Genomic DNA, 17,529 nt, shown 5'->3' with positions numbered 1-17,529 from the left:
GGGAGGAGGAAGGAATCGAGTACACCTTCCAACAAGACAATGCGAGGCCTCACGTATCTCTCAACTAAAGAATGGCTGGCACGCAATGGCGTGGCAACCGTCCAGTGGCTAGCAGTGAGTCCAGATCTGAACTGCATCGAGCACTGCTGGGGCAGGATGGCTCTAGCCGTCTATGAAGGGGTTAGATGCCCCTACAGTACCAAGGATGTACTCCGACAGGCAATTTTTGAAGTCTGGGATGACCTGACACCCGGAGATATCAGCACTCTCTCACTAAGTCGACTCGCAGTCGCTGTGTAGAGGGGATTAAGTGTCAAGGTGGCCCTACGAGGTACTGTTAGTTTCTTTTTGTGTGAATCGTGTCTCCTCAGTGACAGGAATGTTGAATTACAGTGCCAATTTAAGATGACCTTGGTGGGTTCTATTTTTTTGGAAGCGCGGAAAAATTGACCGTTTCAGAAATTTTACTAAAGCGAGCGAATAATGATACGACTCTGATATATTTTTGTTCCTACATAAGTGATACCCTCACACACGAAATCTCACAACCTGAGTGACTCAGGCTGAGTCGCAGTAATAACAGAGAAATCGGAAAAATACTGTATGCTCTATTACTTCGTGAGGGGGTTTATTTCTACCAGCTGATTTCTCGGGTAATGCCCAGATGAGCTGTGGTGGCTTTGTGATCCAAATCAGTACTTTGGAAGCCAAAGTTTGGCTCTCGACGACGGGAACAGCAACTGTACTTCAATTCAGCTGAAACATCGGAACCATTATTACTAACAAGTGGCTCGCAACTTGCAATGACATGAGCTCAGAACTGTATTCAGTGCGACAATAAGAGATGAAACCAGGTATGAGTGGCTTTAGAGCTCACCTCAAACCAGTGGTTGTCCACTTTGATCGATGATTGGGGGGCACCCCTTACACAAACGTGGTACAGCTAGTCGTAGCTAGCAGGAATGCCAGGTTTAGCCGGACGGTATTGCTTGAGTACTATGGGGTATTTCGGCGACATGCTTGTCAGGCCACATAAGCGATGGTTGACCATTGCTGACCGGTAAACGGTTAACAAGTTGGTGGTTTCTTCGACATGCATGGATGATAACAATTTTCCCGTCCATGGATGACATTTCTAATGGCGTTTCTTGGGTATTTCTCGCTATTTCAGCCATATCATGAACTTCCCTATGCAGCCACACCTTCCCTTGACACACCTTATACCGCCTCCATTGCGGACTATGACGTCTCTATCGTTCATCACAGCCAGAGCAAAAGACTTCGCTTTCACCGCACGCTTCATGGATGCTTACAACATAGAGGGGATCAACTCATTGCCTGCGAACCTGTCCTCGACTGAGCTTGAGAAAGAGGTTTATGCGATGCTCTGAGTTCTTCTCCCCTGTAATGGTCAGACATTCACAGGCTAGCAATATCAAGTCCGCCGATGACTCTCCGATGAGCGGACAGTTGTCACCATCACTGTCAACATAGAATGCTCTGAAGTCTCGGTGGACCAACTCAGGCCACGCGATCCTAGCCAGGCGATGAACGTCATCCACTCGAGGTTCCTTCTGGGTAACCTCCATACGAGCCTTGAAAACCTCCTCCTTGCAGTTAAGCTCCACAGCTAGTCCGACCGTTTCGGGGCTTCGAGTGAGACGAGCGCTTCCCAAACTGGAAACTCCACCTCATTAGGCGCTGCAGTTTCGGCGCTTTCCAGGTCTGACCTGCAGAGTTGAATGACTCATTCAACTCTGCAGTTTTGCCTTCTCCAGTGACTCTCATTTCCGAACAATGAGAAACCGGATCACGACAGGCAAAAGTAACTGCTTCCACCGAAGACTCGAGATAGCCTAATATCACACAGACCTATATTCCGAACACAACTGGACTGCGGTGCTTCAGAGCAGGAAATGATAATTAGGCCCAACAGGGTGCTTCAACACTCACCGTCAATTAGAGGGAAACTAGAGCAGCAGATGAGCATCGTCTGAGCTGTACTGGCCTACGACGCACTGCGGCGTTAAAAGTATTTAATCTAAGCTCAGGCATGAGTGTTTTAGAGAAATATGTAATATAGAGTAATGAAGAGAAAGACGAAGCAATCACTCATAGAAGTCATCACCAGGACACAAAAGGATCGTCAATGGCACTAACAATAGGAGCAAGATCTGTCGAGTCGGGGTAGTCCTCAAAGTTAGAGGTATCAGTAGCCGACTTCACCATTGGCTTATAGGGAGACTCGATCTCCTTCCTGTACAGCGCCTCCCACGATATACCTACGAAGACGTTCAGCCTTAGTACACATAGGAGCGTATCGATACCAGCTAACAGTGTTATCTAGTAGCCTAACGCACTGGGACAAGACGCCTTTGCTCAGCCAGGGAATTCCTACACTAAGGTTCTCACCTGCGAACCACTTGCATTTTTTTATATCATCCACACCGCCCCTCAGCGTCCCATAACGTTGGGCTATAACAACATTTGCAAATCCACATCAAACACAGATTCCTTACTCAAATCAGCGGTGAGCATTTTCTTCACAAGAGTTTTAGCATGCTTGTCGAAGGACCGAGGAAATACTATCTTCCCTGTCAGGATCTTCTGATATATACCTACTACTCAAATTGCGAGGACACACCCGGGCATCCGTAATCCTCACCCATGGGGTCCTCATCAACGAAGGGCGGACATCCAACCATCATCTCATATGTGAGTATTCCCAAAGTCCACCAGTCCACTGCTTTACCATGGCCCTACAACCCATCACTCAACTCCTTCGAACAAGGAGGCCTCTAATTGTGAATCGAAAATAGTACAATACCATGTAATTTTCCAATTGTGTATCTCCGTGTATATCTACGTGGTGAGTGCCTCATTCTGCCATAGCTATTCAGCCTAGCGTCGAATAATTCTCGCATTATTTATCATTAAAACTCAGGTCTCCACATGAGCAACCCTGACCAAATTCACCTTATTCAACAAGACCTCAGGCGCGATGTACTCCGGCGTTCCACATAGGGTATATGTGCGTTGGTGAACTATCTGCTGGAAACAAGCATAGTCAACATTTCCTCGATCATCTCACTTTTGCAAATCCAAAGTCGGTGAGCTTAAGATACCCGTCCGCACCAAGAAGGATATTCTCAGGCTTGAGGTCTCGATAGATGATATTCTTAGAGTGGAGATATTCAAATATACTCACAATTTGAGCCGCGTAAAATCGGGCAGTCTCATTTTCGAATCGCCCGACCTTACGCAAGTGTGTAAAAAACTCGCCGCCAACGACATACCTACAAAACATTCCTCAGCCTTCTCCTAAAGAAGCAACTGGACTACTCGAGGGCCAGATAGAGATAACGGCTATCATGAAAAGACCCGTAGAGGTTGACAATCATGGGATGATGAATCGCCTTAAGGATCGTCTTCTCCGAGTTAATGTGATCAACCTGATTCCGATGCATATCAAAGGGTGACAACCAGCAGTTTCCTCACTTGTTTTAGTCTTATAATGACAGCTTTCTTCAACATCTTCAGCGCGTAGTGCCTTCCACTCGCCTTGTGCGTGGCGAAGCGGACCCTCCCAAACGAGCCCGTGCCCAACGTCTTGCCCAATTCAAAGCTCTCAACGTCACATGAGTCCAATGCACAACATTCTGCAGCTGGCGGTCCAAGCTGCTGCTGCTGCCGCTGATGCTGCAGAGCCGAACTGCTGCTGACCACCCTAGTCGGGACCAAACTCATCATCGCTACTGGGCCCTCGACGCCTGCCATTAATGACAATAGACGAAGATCGGACGTATATAGAACTGAAAACATTCAGCACAGTAGATTCACTTGTGATGGGAGTAATGGTCCCGACAGCTCCTCGGAACCTCATCCCCCTCTAGTATGAACTCGCACGGCCCTTCCACGACCATCTCAGCTCCATTGAGCGTGCGCCCCAACGTGGGAAAATATGCACATGGTCAACTACACGTGCTAGTTTAGAAAATCTCAATTGGTTTCTGTACACTTCTAGTCCAACTCGTATGTGAACTTTCATAGTAGGAGAGGTGACTTCTGAGCTCAGCCGAGGAAAGCACATAAATAACTGAACACTGCGCCACCTAACACAGATCGGACATTGTGCATCATAGCATTGTAGTACTTTCATGAACACATCCGAGTAACCATCGCTATGACGACTTTCCCCTATAAGCTAATTCACAACCAACACAAGGCCACGAGTAGTTCACGAAATCACCATAATATTCACATGGTCAAAGATATATCATCTGAAACTAGGACAGCAATTGTACACACATCCGCTGCTCGACGGGTCGCACTCCAGCAACGAAGCTGCGCCAAAACCACAGGCGTTTTCGGCCTGGACAGTGAACGTCACGTTCGCCGAGACGGTCGGTCGTGACCATTGATGGTAAACAGTAGTGCCTAAGTCACACCTCAGCAACTGACCACAGCTGAAGGCCCGCCTTACTATTCGCAGCAACACACTGCGCCTCGCTGGTGCTACACAGCTTATACCCAGTAATAAAAGCACCTCCACCACTCATAGGTGAAGACCAACTTGCCACGATGAAGGTTCCCACCTGATTCACAGCAGATCTGTACCCAGCAGACTAAAGCCTCTGCTACCGTTATATTAAAGTTGGTGGGAGCGGACGGCAGGTCACAACTAGTTGCCAAAAACACCGCGCCAAATTCAGACCAGTCCTGACGGCGATTGCGCGCTCGAGCTCGGAAGAGCCATGTGAGACCACTGGTCAAGTTGACCTACATTCAGCTAAGCACCACTCAGAGTGACCACCTACGGCCTCACCTGGACCCACGGCTCCGTCCCATTATATAAGACCTCATAGGAAGCCGCGTTGGCACCACCCTGTAACTGATACCTGATGCAGTGTTGCAAACGTGTTTAGTCTCCACAGATGAGCTCAAGAGTTTTCACTGTAGAACTGTACAAAAACCAACAACAATTTCCTCATCGTCACCAACACGCATATGCGCATCTCTCTACTCTATGTTCGCCAGGTCATCTCCACCAGTATCAAACACTTCACTCCATCGCAACTTCACACTACCAGCTCGTGGCCAATCAGTGTCGTTGCGCCAGATACTAGCGGTCACTCCTGAGCCACGATCACCAACGACCAAACCACCACCAAGCCATACCATAAGAGGGGCGGTCGAGGGTCCAGCCGGGCAGGTCCAGATGGTCCTCATAGTCCGATATAAATGACTTGGACAACTCACTACACTCCGACGCCCAACTGAGAGTATTGGAGTTTCACCCTAGTGATATGAAAAAAAACACTAGTGAAAAACGTATCGCACAGCTACTGTGAATATCGGATTTTTTCACAGAGCATTACGCCACTGCTGTGAAACGGGTCGTGAAACTTCATCGAAACACCCGACAGAGACCAGAAGCATACCCGAGGGAGTTCTCTGCCATGACACACAGTTGGTACTGCTTCCTAGGAGCCAGACTGGGCACCTCCGCAATAGTGATATTCACCTGAGTAACCATGGAGGAAATGGACAGACGGGCAGGTTAATGATATGGAAAACGGTTACACGTGGTACCGCAAGACCGGTATAATATGATTCTATAATAGGAAACCATTTTACGCTACTCGAAACATTGATCTAGACTAGCAGAAGTTCCTCAACAACAACAACATAAACATGACCAACAACATAAACAACAACAGCATAAACAATAACAGCATACACAATAACAACAACAATAACAACAACAATAACAAGAACAACAACCACAATAACAACAACAACAACAACAACAACAACAACAATAACGACAACAACGACAGCGGCATCTCACGTAGTCTCGAACCGATGAGATAAATCACTCTACGATATCAGATATAAAAATACACTACAACGTGAAGACCAATGCCTCTACGACTTCATCTCACATCAGGAGGAGGCGGGCTCCCAACACTCCCCATCCACGTGTTGGCCATCCCACCGCCGATCTCCCACAGCTTGAAGCGATATCTCAATAGAGGTATACCTGACCACAGTCTACAACACAACTCCAATACACATATGTTCACCATTGCTGACCGGGGCTGTCCACTGATACCGTAGCATGCTACTGTTGCAAGCGAACGTGTTCACAGGACGACTCGGCACTCCAGGAGCGCTGCCCGCCGTAAAAGTGACGACGTCGCTGAGCGGTCCCGCCCCTATGGTGTTCACAGCCGCTATACGAATCTGGTAGTCAGTGCCAGTACTAAGACCACTGATCGTGCAGTAGGTCGGAACTACAACAAGTGAGTCGGGACCACCTCCTCCATGTGCATACCGCCCCCCTTACATGGAATAAGTTCCCGACCACATGTGGTGTCCGGCGTGAGCAGGTCAATAGCAGTGCTCGGACCATCATCACGATACACCCTATAGCCCACCACCGTGCCATTGTTCATGGCCGGCTCCGTCCAGTTGAGCCCAATAGTAGTGTTGGAAGTCGACAAACCAGCAGACTACCACACCCCACATCAACACCAACAACAACAGCATCACTTTCCCACCTGACTGGGAAGGGCCATCTTGGCAGGAACACTCGCACAAGCCAGAGTGACCGTAGCAGAGTCCCGATAGCCCTTCGTGCTGTAGACCCTCAAGTAGTAGGACACCTACCACCACTCTCAACGCCTTTCCTCAACTTTAGAGAATCACAGCAGCCCATAGGATCAATGTTGGAGTAAGAATATATCTTCCCTCCCCTCAGCTGAGCTCAGGAGTTTTTCATACGAATTCGAGTACAAGTGTTCAGAAGCCAATAAAAATGTCCCGAAATTTCCTCAGAACATGTGCATATTTTCCCACACTGTATGCGACCATCACGCGTCCCATCCAACCTGCCTCCAGCGTAGCGCTCTCCCGACAGTCCACAAAATGCTGCATTGCCCACGACGCTGTCAGACTCGGATCAAATGGACTCGTCAGGTTCACCCCTGGCCCTTCAACGTAGGGATAGACGCTCTGCCACGTTACTCCCGAGTGCCGAGCGAACAGCCGGAAGCCCGTGATAGGGCAACTGTAGTGTACCGGAGACAACCACCCTATCAAATTGTGAGTAGCATTGCCGTCAGCCCGGAATGGGGGATCAGGCAGCTCCATTTCTTTGCATGCTCGAACCTATTATGAAAAATGGCCATGCCAGGGATCGAACCCGGGACCTCCGCACCTCCACCATCTCACTCCTGTTCCCCTCCGCTGCAGCACTCTTTATAGCAACTTGGAAGTAGTACGCCCGACCAGCCACAATACCACTCGTGACCCTATACGTCGTAACAGCCGTGTCCAGAACCTCCTCGTGCAGACCCAGACTCAGGTTGCTCGATCCCATGAAGATGACAAACGACTTCAGCGGAGCCCCAAAGGTCAAAGTGCCGTTGGGTACAGTCCATTTTATACCAACACTAGTGTCACCTACGACAACCACGATCAGCACATAGTCGTCCACATGTGCGGGTGAAAATATGAAATTTCCAAGGAAATTTTGGGAAATTCTTGCTGATTTCCGTACATTTCTAACATAGATTCATACCCAAACTTCTATAATTAGCTCCAGGGCTCAGCTGAAGAGAGCGCACCGCTACCAGTGGCATCCTCGTCAACCTCTACCACCGGGGCCTTTGGTCTCTCTGAGCACCACAGTCGGCTCACAGGTGAATACTGCCCTGGTCCTCCTGCATTCAACGCGGCCACCTAAATTGTTAAAGTCTCGCCATACCATCCCAATTCCAAATCACCACCCTCCTTCCTACCTTCACATAAGAGTAATTATTATGAAGATTATAAGTGTTATTCGCGGCATCTCGCACAAACATACAGTCGAATGAGAAGTACTGCGAGTACGCCGGCACCGCCAAAGGGTACCCCATGTTGTCCGGAGTAATACCAGTAGAAACCTGCCCACTACCATCACAGAGACTAAAACTCTGAACAGCTCACGTGCCATCCTATTATCGCGCTACCACCATTGTCGCCCGTCCACGACCAACCAACCGTCATAGTCGTACCAGCCACAGTGTAGTTGTAATAGACCGGAGCACTCGGGGCTGAGGGCATTGCTGCGGCCAGGTGACTTGCTACAGGTGAACTCAAACTCATGCCGACCTCGCTGACCACCCTATACCGAGTCCTGTACGTTCGACCTGATCGATAACAATCAACATCGGAAATCACGAACAACCCACCCGCAGTTAGCCCTGATATCGTCAGTGACCGCGCCGTCGCTGATGCTACTCTCACCGTCGTGTACAGCCCATTCAGCCCATCATCGTAATCAACCTCAAAACCCGTTATCAGAGCCCCATGGAGGCCCCCAGGGGTCGGCCACTGCAACAGCATTGCCGTTCTCGACGAGTACTGCCTGTCCACTGTCGGACCACTCAATGGAGCGTCCGGCACGTCCGAGCACCTGTCAACTCCAATCAGTAGATGCACAATTTATGAGAAATATTATTCCCGGTGTGAAGCTCTGCGAAGATTTCCACTACATGTAATAAAAAAGATACACGAATAGAAAAAATGGTATAAGAAACGCCCGAAACTGTACATGCGTTTATAGCGTAGAGAAAAATTCAAGTTCCCCCCGAGAATATCATAGGATCACGCTCAACATTCAAGACCACGAACACCGCTCTCACCTCCATTTCACATGATCACTTCTTGCGGAACTACCAGCCATGTTACCAGCCGAGACTGCTACACACAGGTACTGCTGAGTAAACGAGCCGACCAAACCACTGATAGAAGTACAGTCCACACTGTAGTTGAGCACACCTCCAGAAGCGAACACTGTTGCTTGCGGACTACTGGGCCAACTACTACAATAACCATCACTCGTAACATGGACGTAGTAGTAAGTCACCACAGCTCCACCGTCCGAGACCCCATTCATACTCCATGCCAAGCTGATCGATACATCCGTGGAGTTAGTGACAGCCAGGCCTACAGGTGAACCAGGGGGGTCTGCTGCCGATATGTTCACCACATTGGACGCAGTCCCAGCTCCCGATTCCGATACGGCCTGCACCTTGAATAGATAGAAGGCACCACCACTCAGGCCAGTGGCGGTGAACTCGAGTTGACTGCCATCATCGATGTAGTGCATCGTGAAAGGCCCACCAGCGCCGTTGTCTACGTACACATTCCACCCGATCAGACCACAGGAGTGTAGTCCAGCTGTAGTGATCGAGTAGCTGATCGTGATAGAGGTCGAACTCCGTCGGATTCTCTGTGGTGGTGACGGCGCATCCGGCCTGTCACAGCAGCGTGTCGTGATCACATCACTTCGGGCCGATTCACCTACATACACAAAATGCATCGCATCGAGTTTCGAAATTCCACATGCGATGTTTTCAACATATGAGATCTGCACTTAGTTTTATAAATTTTCCCGGAAATTTCCGATGTTGTGTGTTTCTAATGATCTCTATCTTTACCTAGGGATCTCCAAACTTCATATCGAAATATTCATTCCATCTTTTACGTCCGTATGACATTCAAATTCATATTCTCCCACGCTAACTTCAAGTGAAAAAAGCGAACACACACTGACACACTAAAAACTCCTCGACTGCCTTCGATCTACCAACCTTGCGGGGAAATCCAACTCACTAATACATTACTATAAAGAAAGATGTATTCTAAGTACATTTTGTACACAGGTGTTTGTGCTGTTTCACAAAGACAAACAGCGCCAGACCAACGTATCTTCGTTGAAACTCCCACACGATACTCGGGTACATGAAAGACTAATTGATCAACTATATATTTTTCTGCGCATCTTATGGTTTTTGAGTCAACCAGTGTTCCGACCGAAGCTCTAAACATGACAATACTGTTACTCTTGACCCGATTGTCCTGTCCGTCCTCAGAGCTTACGATCCATTGTCGTCTATCTATCCATAACTACGTTATATATTTCTAAGCATATTTCCCGACCGATCTAATGCATTGTTTTCAAGTGCGCTTTAACCCTCCGAAAGAACCACACCAAAGCCTGCTACCTGCCAGGTTGGTCGCAGTGACATACAAGTAGACATATTGTGCCTGCGTGCAGCTGGAGTCAGCCACCAATACGTTGGGGGCGATTGATGACGATACAATAGACCAGGTGCTACCATAATCGATAGACTTATACACAGTATTAGAGCTCACTGGTGACCCGCCGTTGTAACCCGTGTTATTCCATCCGATTCTCACCCAATTATCACTAACGTTTATAACCCTCACATTTCTAGGACTTTCCGGCACCGCTGCAGCCACAAAAGAAACCGTCGGTGACCAGCCGCTACCACCCGAAACGGTCCTCAACCTATACGCCAGCAAATACGTCAGACCAGCTTCCAATGAGCCAAACTGATGAGTAGTCTGCACCGTACTGTCAACGTCTACACAAACCCTGTCCCCAGTATTGTTATCATCATCATCAATACATACCTCTACCCCAATATGCTGCGCTCCATATAGATCAGTCGTAGCATGAGGTAAGGACCAGCCCACAGTGATAGCACTTGCCGATGTGCTCACCAAATACGGAGCTACGGGCGGCGTTCGCGGTGGTCCACTGCAATGAACAGCTACCTAAAACCAGACCCTTCACCAAAATTCCCAACCATCACTATTTAACATCAACACATATATATCATTTTTATATATCCCTGTAGTTGATATGGTTATTCTACTGATGCCTTTAGGTCATCATTATGTTTATTATTACATCTCACAAATATGATTATATATCACACAGGAGACATAGTTTCACGACCCGTTTTACGTGAAGTGGCGTGAAACTCGGTGAAAAACGCGATATTCGCGGTGATATGCACTAGTCGTGAAATATATTTTTCACTAGTGTTTTTCATATCGAAACTCCCCTAAAATTCTGTATAAATGTTTTATATGTAAATGTTCAGTATTTTCTTGTTGTTGTTTGAAAGTTCTATATAAAATGCAATTTTTCGAGCTATAAAAATCTATAAAAACTTCATGTTCACTCCTCATAGGAATTATTATACCAGCAACCCATCCCCTCACCGGTGAGCTTCGACTGCTGGTCCCGACCATGTTCCGGGCCGCCACAGCGAACCACACATATTCCATTGAGCTTGGCACCCCACCAACAAGAGTACAGTCTTGGACATACGTACGACTCGTGAAATTACTGGCCATACTATCGATGGTCGCCGAGTGGTTCAAGTTGCTGCCATCAGTACTAGTATAGATCAGCCACGCCGTTATATAACTACCGCCGTCAAGACCATCGTGGTCCCACTCGATACTAATCGCCGTATTGGTAGTGTTGGTCGCATGAACGTTCGTGGGGGCCGACGGAGGATCAGCAGCAGTGACAGCCTCCGAGACCGGACTGCCCTCAGAACACCCGACCACACTGCACACCTCCACATAGGCCCTATAGCTGTGACCAACTACCACCCCAGTTGACGTTCTCAGCCACGCCGTGCTATTGTCATACACTCTGAAGGTAGTGAACTCAGCATCATCATCATCAAGATCATCAACATACACTGTCCAACCAGTGTGCCCAACACCATGGAGCTGAGCCGAGGTCGGTGACGGTAGGTAGACCGTCAACAGACCACTACTAGCCGTTACGTTAGGACCATTCACCGGTGCATCCGGTCTGGCCGCACAATACGTTCCAAGTGCTGTCGAGTACGGTCCCAGTGGTTCCGAACCATACACCCCACCAACACCATTGCTCGCTGCTACTTTGACCATTATATAACCACCAACACTACAACTGACCGTCTGCGTCAATGTACTCGCTGACACGGACGAATCCAGACCATACGAGCTACCGCTGTCGGCCGACTTGTAGATGATGAACTTCTGTATTGGTACTCCACCATTACTTCCAGGGAAAGTCCAGGCCACAGTAACGCTACCATCAGTAGAACTGCTCAGTGTTGGTCCCGATGGTGCATCAGGCAGACCACCACAGACCAGGTCCGCGTACGAGCTGTAACCACCACAACCGTTCAAGTTACACGCCCGGACCTTCACTCGGTACACGTTACCTGCAGTAAGACCACCGAGCACAGCCGACCGACCACTGCCGCTGACCACAGTCTTGAGCTCAGTCAATGGATCCGCGGTCAGGTCCACATACGCGATCTCGAAAGCCACCACCGGCGCCGAACCAGCCGCTGACCCCACCAGAGTCCATCCAATTTCAAGACTACTAGCAGTTCCCTCCACGAATTGCAACGTGATCGGTACCCCAGGGAGGTCCGAGACCATGAGCCTCACAGTAGGACTGTAACCGCTCCAACCATTGACGTTAAAAGCGCGCGCCCTGATGCAATACACGACTGCAGTAGTAAGCTGCGGGTAGTTGGTGGTCGTCAATGTCAACGACCCAGCCAGACGAGCCGATATGAAAGTGTCGTTTCCCGCAACACTGCATGGTCTGATGAGAACTTGGTACTCCAGGACCGGCAGCGTCAGCGACTCCGCAGTGCCATGGGCCACGGTCAGGCTCAGGGTCGGCGAGACCTGACCGCTCACGAACGTAGGAGCGGTCAGTATGGCGGTCGGTGGTGATCCCGTAATGAAGGTCACGTTCGCCTCTGGAGCATAGCTGGCGTAGTTCCCATTGTAAGCGATGACTTTAACAGTGTAAGTGTGGCCAGGACCAAGACCGGTGTGGATATATGAGAGCACGCTTGGTCCCACTGACTCGACCATCGTGAATGGACCACCAGAGCCTTCCCGTAGGAACACATCATACCTGTAAATTGACAGTTGCAACAGTTCTTCCACAAGAATCAACGAGCATTAACTATATAAAAATGAAACCGGCCGTGGTGACTGGTGACACCATGGTTGCAACCGGAAATACATATATTTCACGATGTACCATTTTATTTGGAATTTCACCGTGCTGCAATAGCTGTAAACTAAGATGGAGAACACAGCGGGTCCATGAGACCAGAGGTAGATCGTAGATCAGCCGGTGGTTGGACCCACCAAACTGCCGAGTACAGTGCTCCCCCGACACGGGTATCATTGTATATGACACGCCCTCGTATTACGAGGCTTAAACAATGGTGCCTCGTGACCACAGCAGGTGCAGCTACGAGGCTCGTAACCACAGCCAGCTGCCGTGGTCGCATACGATTCGATACGTCATCTAGTGATAGAAGTAGCGTTGGCTACTTCTAGCACATCAAATGTTCATAGCGTTTATGTGAATTCGGAATATAACACACATTTTTCATCACATTTGCATATCAAATTAACGTAAGCCCACCTGTTCAACAGACAACCGCTGCCTCCAGTCGTGGCACCAGCAGTCCAGGAGATCCTCGCCGTAGTGTCGGTCAGTTCGGAAGCTATAACGCTACCAGGCGGTGATGGAGGACCACACACTTGGTACGTCAACACTGGTGAGACCACGCCTGGACCAACACTGTTGACCGCCACGACCACGAATCTGAACTGACCAGTCACGTTTTCACCAAAGCGACCACGGCTTACCTATAATACTTTCCTATAGTAAGACCACTACTGACCACTGTAGTGAGGTCCGTACCACCACTGTAGACCAACGTGGTGATGTCCCCAAGGTTGCCGTCATCTCTATAAACACGGTACTCCATCACGACCATACCCCCCGTAGTCTCAGGGGCCACCCAGTTCAGTTCGACCGCGCTGTCGTTCCCGTTCGGAGGGCCCACGCTGGGCCTCTCCATCCTACTCGGTGGGACACAACACGTTATCGCCACATACTGCTCCTTGGCACTCTCCCCTACAGCATTGATCGCAGTCGCCGCGAACCTGTACGTGCCCGATGGTGTTAACCCAGTGACCACGAGCTCGGTCGTGGTCGAACCCGTACCATCGTAGACCAGGACGTCCAGGACCGTAGCCCCAACAGCTGACCTATACAGCTTATACCCCGTTACAGGGAGACCACCACTAGGCGCCATCGCCGCTATGGTAGCGTTATAAATCCACCGAACTCTGACCGCCGTGTCACCGATTCTGTCACCGCTATCAGTAGCCAACATGTACGGTTGCTGAGGTGCCGAGGCAGCGTAAATGTAGACCACCGGTGACCAACAGCAGTCGACCACATCATCCAATGCATTGGTTAGGCTCACGTTGTTAACGCCTCTCACTCGGAAGCCATACGGTAGTCCCGGCGTGAGACCAGCCACGGTCGAGTTCAACGTAGTAGCGCTCGCCACAGTGGTCCACACCGAGCCACCAGCCCCATCGTCTCGCTGCAACTCGTAGTTCAAAATCGGCAGTCCACCATCAGAACTGCTCGCAGACCACTGAACCACCAATGACGTACCATTACCGCTCACCCACTGGACCGGATCAGGAGCACTGGGAACGCTCGCCGCGCGCGCCCAGATGATCGATGTGGGCACACCCACAATTGACGTATTCGCGGTCTGCTGTGTCTGTAAGTTCGTGCTTCTCACCTTGACACAGTACCCACCGGTATCACCCGGAGTGTAGACGAAGGTCCTCAAATCTCCAACGATTTCCCCAACTATGTTATAGTCCGCACCGTCACACCAAAAAGATGCCTCCGACGCAGCCGCAAGAATTTGGTACCCCAGAATCGGGCACGCGCTGACCACCACTGACGGCGCGTCCCATGCAAGGGTCAGCTGACCCGAGGCCCGCTGAGCGATACTGAGACCAACGGGGGCCGGTGGCAGCTCACATGCCCTGAAGACCGTAGTGGAACCTCGAGGGCTCTCCCCTATAGCGTTCACCACCGTCATTTCAAAGCGGTACTCGTTACCACCACTGAGACCATCAGCTATGCACAGTCGCGGACCAAGAACATCACAGACCAACCGCGACACAACACCGCCGTACCCATCGTCTACATACACACGGTATGTGACCACCGGACTGCCACCATCATCAGAAGCCTCAGACCACTGCACCGTGATCGAGTCGCCACTGGTGCTGACCAGTTCCAAGGACGGTACCACCGGAACCACAGTGCCCACGTACTCAGCCACCACAGACGATCGCGTACAGTTGCTGGACGAATATAGGCTCACCACATTACAAGCGGTCACCTGGAAGTAGTACAGGGGACCCGCAGTAAGGTAGATGGTGCCAGAGGCAGTCCCACTGCCCAGCCACGCCCGAGTCGTGACAGAACCAGACGTGGTACCATAGTACAGCTCGTAGTGTGTGATCGGACTACCGCCATCATCAGTCGGGGCGTCCCATACAAATGATATGTTCGTGAGCGACCTCGACGCCACCTGAATATTCACAGGTGGTCCCGGTGGTCCAGCGACCGCCACAGTGATCGTGCTCGACTCCGCACCCTCGCCGGCCTCATTGCTCGCTGTCACCCAATACGTATACTCAGCTCCCATTACCACACCACTACTATGCTCAACATACCGCTCACCTGCTGGCCCCTCATGGACCACGAAAGCTGCTCCCGTCCCAAGACTGGACCGTGCGTACACCTTATAGCTGACCACCGATGCACCGTTGGTCTCAGCAGGGGAGTCCCATCCAAGACCAACATGATTCTTACTGGAGTTCACCCTTTCCAAATTCACAGGAGCACCAGGAGGCTGCGCACAGTAGCCCGTGACCACCGCGCTATACTTCGACCACCCAACGAGATTCTCAGCACGCACTCTGAAGGAATAAAGATTCCCCATGGTGCAACTGTCGAACACGGCACTCAGAGTGGTCGAGCTGGTGGTCCCGATCACAACCCAATAGCTCAGGGCATGGTCCTTGACCTCAACCTCGTACTGCAGTATGGTCAGACCACCATCATCGGCCGGCACGGACCACTGGATCGTCATCTCCCCAGTGGCGCTTCTGATCAGCTGAACATTCTGCGGACTCGAGGGTCCTTCCGAGGCATACGCACATACAGTATCACTAGTGGTCATCGTGGCCTCAACCAATACCACTCCTCCACCACCGTCACCAATCGTGCCCTCATTATCAGCCGTTACAGCAAAGCAGTAGCGCCTACCACCGACCACACCATCACCAAGGTCGATGTCAGCAGAGGTCGCCGATGGACCAAGACTGGCCACCTCACGGTCCACGCTCCCACCAAGACCATCGTCCATGAACACAGTATATACCTTAACACTGCCCCCACCGGATGGAGCCGACCACGTGAGACCAACACCAGTCCGATTACTGTACGATACATTAAGACCAACCACCGCCGAGGGCGGCGTTTGAGCCCACACCGCCGCCTCGTTGGTCCATGACGACAGACCACCCTTGGTGACCGCCCTCACCTGCACAGTGTGCCGCGACTCCGCAGTCAGACCACCAGCCGTGTACGCCGTAGTCGCCGCAATACTATAGTCGATGCCGTCCCAGCGGACCACGTACCTGAGCCGATGACCACCATCACAACCTCCCAAGTGAGTCCCATGCTCACGATGTGATGGAACATCCACCGTCGTCCAAAGGCGCCAACCATGCTAGAGAAATTGAAGTGAGACTTCTAGTAGAAATATACAACTCGCTTGGTGACTGTGGCTGACCACATGCCCACACTGTTGTCGGATCCGAATAACCACCTAAATGGCTGACCATAGTCTGACCAGTGTCGGAAGATATGCAGCTGGGAAACTACATGTGTTGGTGAAACCATGTAATTTTTGATAAAATTCCTACTGGTCTCTAAACACTTCTCCCCTAATTCGTAGAGCTCCGCTGAGCAGTGCGGACGTATATCCCTCCAACACCGAGCCGGACTCACTCGTTCCGGCGTCGTTGGTGACCGCAAGCCTAAAACTATACTGAGCCGTAGTAGTGAGCGTCGAGGCAATATACGTCGTACTGGTCCCCGAATAGACCGTCTCCCACTTGCCGTTGTCGCGCTGTGATTCCAATAGATAACGCCGTATCTACAACACCATAGCCTTCCAAGACCACCACCACCATCATTGACCTCACCATCGCTCCCTGGTCATCAGGGTCAGCCCATCTCAAGAAGGCCATGGTCCGTGTGGTCGTGGTACACAGAGGCGACGATGGCGTACTGGGTGGTCCCGCAGCCAGCATGGGCTGAGACATGAGCGATGGGTGACCAACACCAATGGTGTTCTCGGCCCGAATGGTATACGTATAGGACGAACCTACAGCAGCAATAGCAACTGATCGTACACTCGTAAGGAGCCGACCTTCCTTCACATCGTAATCCCTATACTTCAGCAACATCGTGTCCTGGACCACGACCGTGGGGTCCAGCGGGACCACCAAGACCAAGGGCGAATGCAGCGAACCATCAGGCATGGTCGGTGCAGCGTTGTAATAATCCCCCTCAACGTACACCCACACATAGAAGGTCTCGTTATGGTGCAGTTGACAGTCAGTGAGCACCATGGTCTGCTCAGTGTTCGTGACCAACACTCCCGACTTCTTACACTGGGTACCACCCAAGGACCCTTTGCCCATTCTAGCCGAGGACTCGGTCATGGTCGGGGG

The 17,529-nt window shown here is 50.6% G+C and overlaps 2 protein-coding genes across 2 annotated transcripts in view; both read right to left on the bottom strand.

The window, feature by feature from the left end:
* Positions 1-2,124: 2,124 nt before the first annotated feature.
* Pmar_PMAR000545 lies at positions 2,125-3,777 on the bottom strand (the record flags this gene model as incomplete). The annotated part of the gene is made up of 8 exons (XM_002771446.1): positions 2,125-2,282; positions 2,413-2,475; positions 2,520-2,618; positions 2,666-2,759; positions 2,977-3,048; positions 3,092-3,296; positions 3,343-3,452; positions 3,499-3,777. The coding sequence occupies 8 exons, from the start codon at positions 3,775-3,777 to the stop codon at positions 2,125-2,127; spliced, it is 1,080 nt and encodes a 359-aa protein (XP_002771492.1).
* Positions 3,778-4,524: 747 nt separating this feature from the next.
* Pmar_PMAR000544 (titin, putative) overlaps positions 4,525-17,529 on the bottom strand; it is a gene marked incomplete at both ends in the record, with an annotated part of 31,811 nt that continues 18,806 nt past the window's right edge. The window contains 27 exons of the mRNA XM_002771445.1: positions 4,525-4,611; positions 4,642-4,779; positions 4,826-4,898; positions 5,024-5,135; positions 5,179-5,276; positions 5,442-5,524; positions 5,946-6,043; positions 6,087-6,296; positions 6,350-6,515; positions 6,564-6,668; positions 7,084-7,173; positions 7,223-7,467; positions 7,638-7,746; positions 7,806-7,949; positions 7,993-8,195; positions 8,238-8,331; positions 8,381-8,461; positions 8,999-9,351; positions 9,894-9,947; positions 10,347-10,450; positions 10,563-10,632; positions 11,214-12,802; positions 13,325-13,507; positions 13,552-16,428; positions 16,717-16,949; positions 16,999-17,180; positions 17,226-17,529. Of these exons, the coding sequence (XP_002771491.1) occupies positions 4,525-4,611; positions 4,642-4,779; positions 4,826-4,898; positions 5,024-5,135; positions 5,179-5,276; positions 5,442-5,524; positions 5,946-6,043; positions 6,087-6,296; positions 6,350-6,515; positions 6,564-6,668; positions 7,084-7,173; positions 7,223-7,467; positions 7,638-7,746; positions 7,806-7,949; positions 7,993-8,195; positions 8,238-8,331; positions 8,381-8,461; positions 8,999-9,351; positions 9,894-9,947; positions 10,347-10,450; positions 10,563-10,632; positions 11,214-12,802; positions 13,325-13,507; positions 13,552-16,428; positions 16,717-16,949; positions 16,999-17,180; positions 17,226-17,529 (8,085 nt within the window). The remainder of the gene's footprint in view (positions 4,612-4,641; positions 4,780-4,825; positions 4,899-5,023; positions 5,136-5,178; positions 5,277-5,441; positions 5,525-5,945; positions 6,044-6,086; positions 6,297-6,349; positions 6,516-6,563; positions 6,669-7,083; positions 7,174-7,222; positions 7,468-7,637; positions 7,747-7,805; positions 7,950-7,992; positions 8,196-8,237; positions 8,332-8,380; positions 8,462-8,998; positions 9,352-9,893; positions 9,948-10,346; positions 10,451-10,562; positions 10,633-11,213; positions 12,803-13,324; positions 13,508-13,551; positions 16,429-16,716; positions 16,950-16,998; positions 17,181-17,225) is intronic.

Source organism: Perkinsus marinus (assembly GCF_000006405.1).
Source record: "Perkinsus marinus ATCC 50983 genomic scaffold scf_1104296962770, whole genome shotgun sequence".
Lineage (NCBI taxonomy): Eukaryota > Perkinsozoa > Perkinsida > Perkinsidae > Perkinsus > Perkinsus marinus.
Note: the sequence above shows the minus strand (reverse complement) of the source record. Positions and strands in the feature narration are given on the sequence as shown.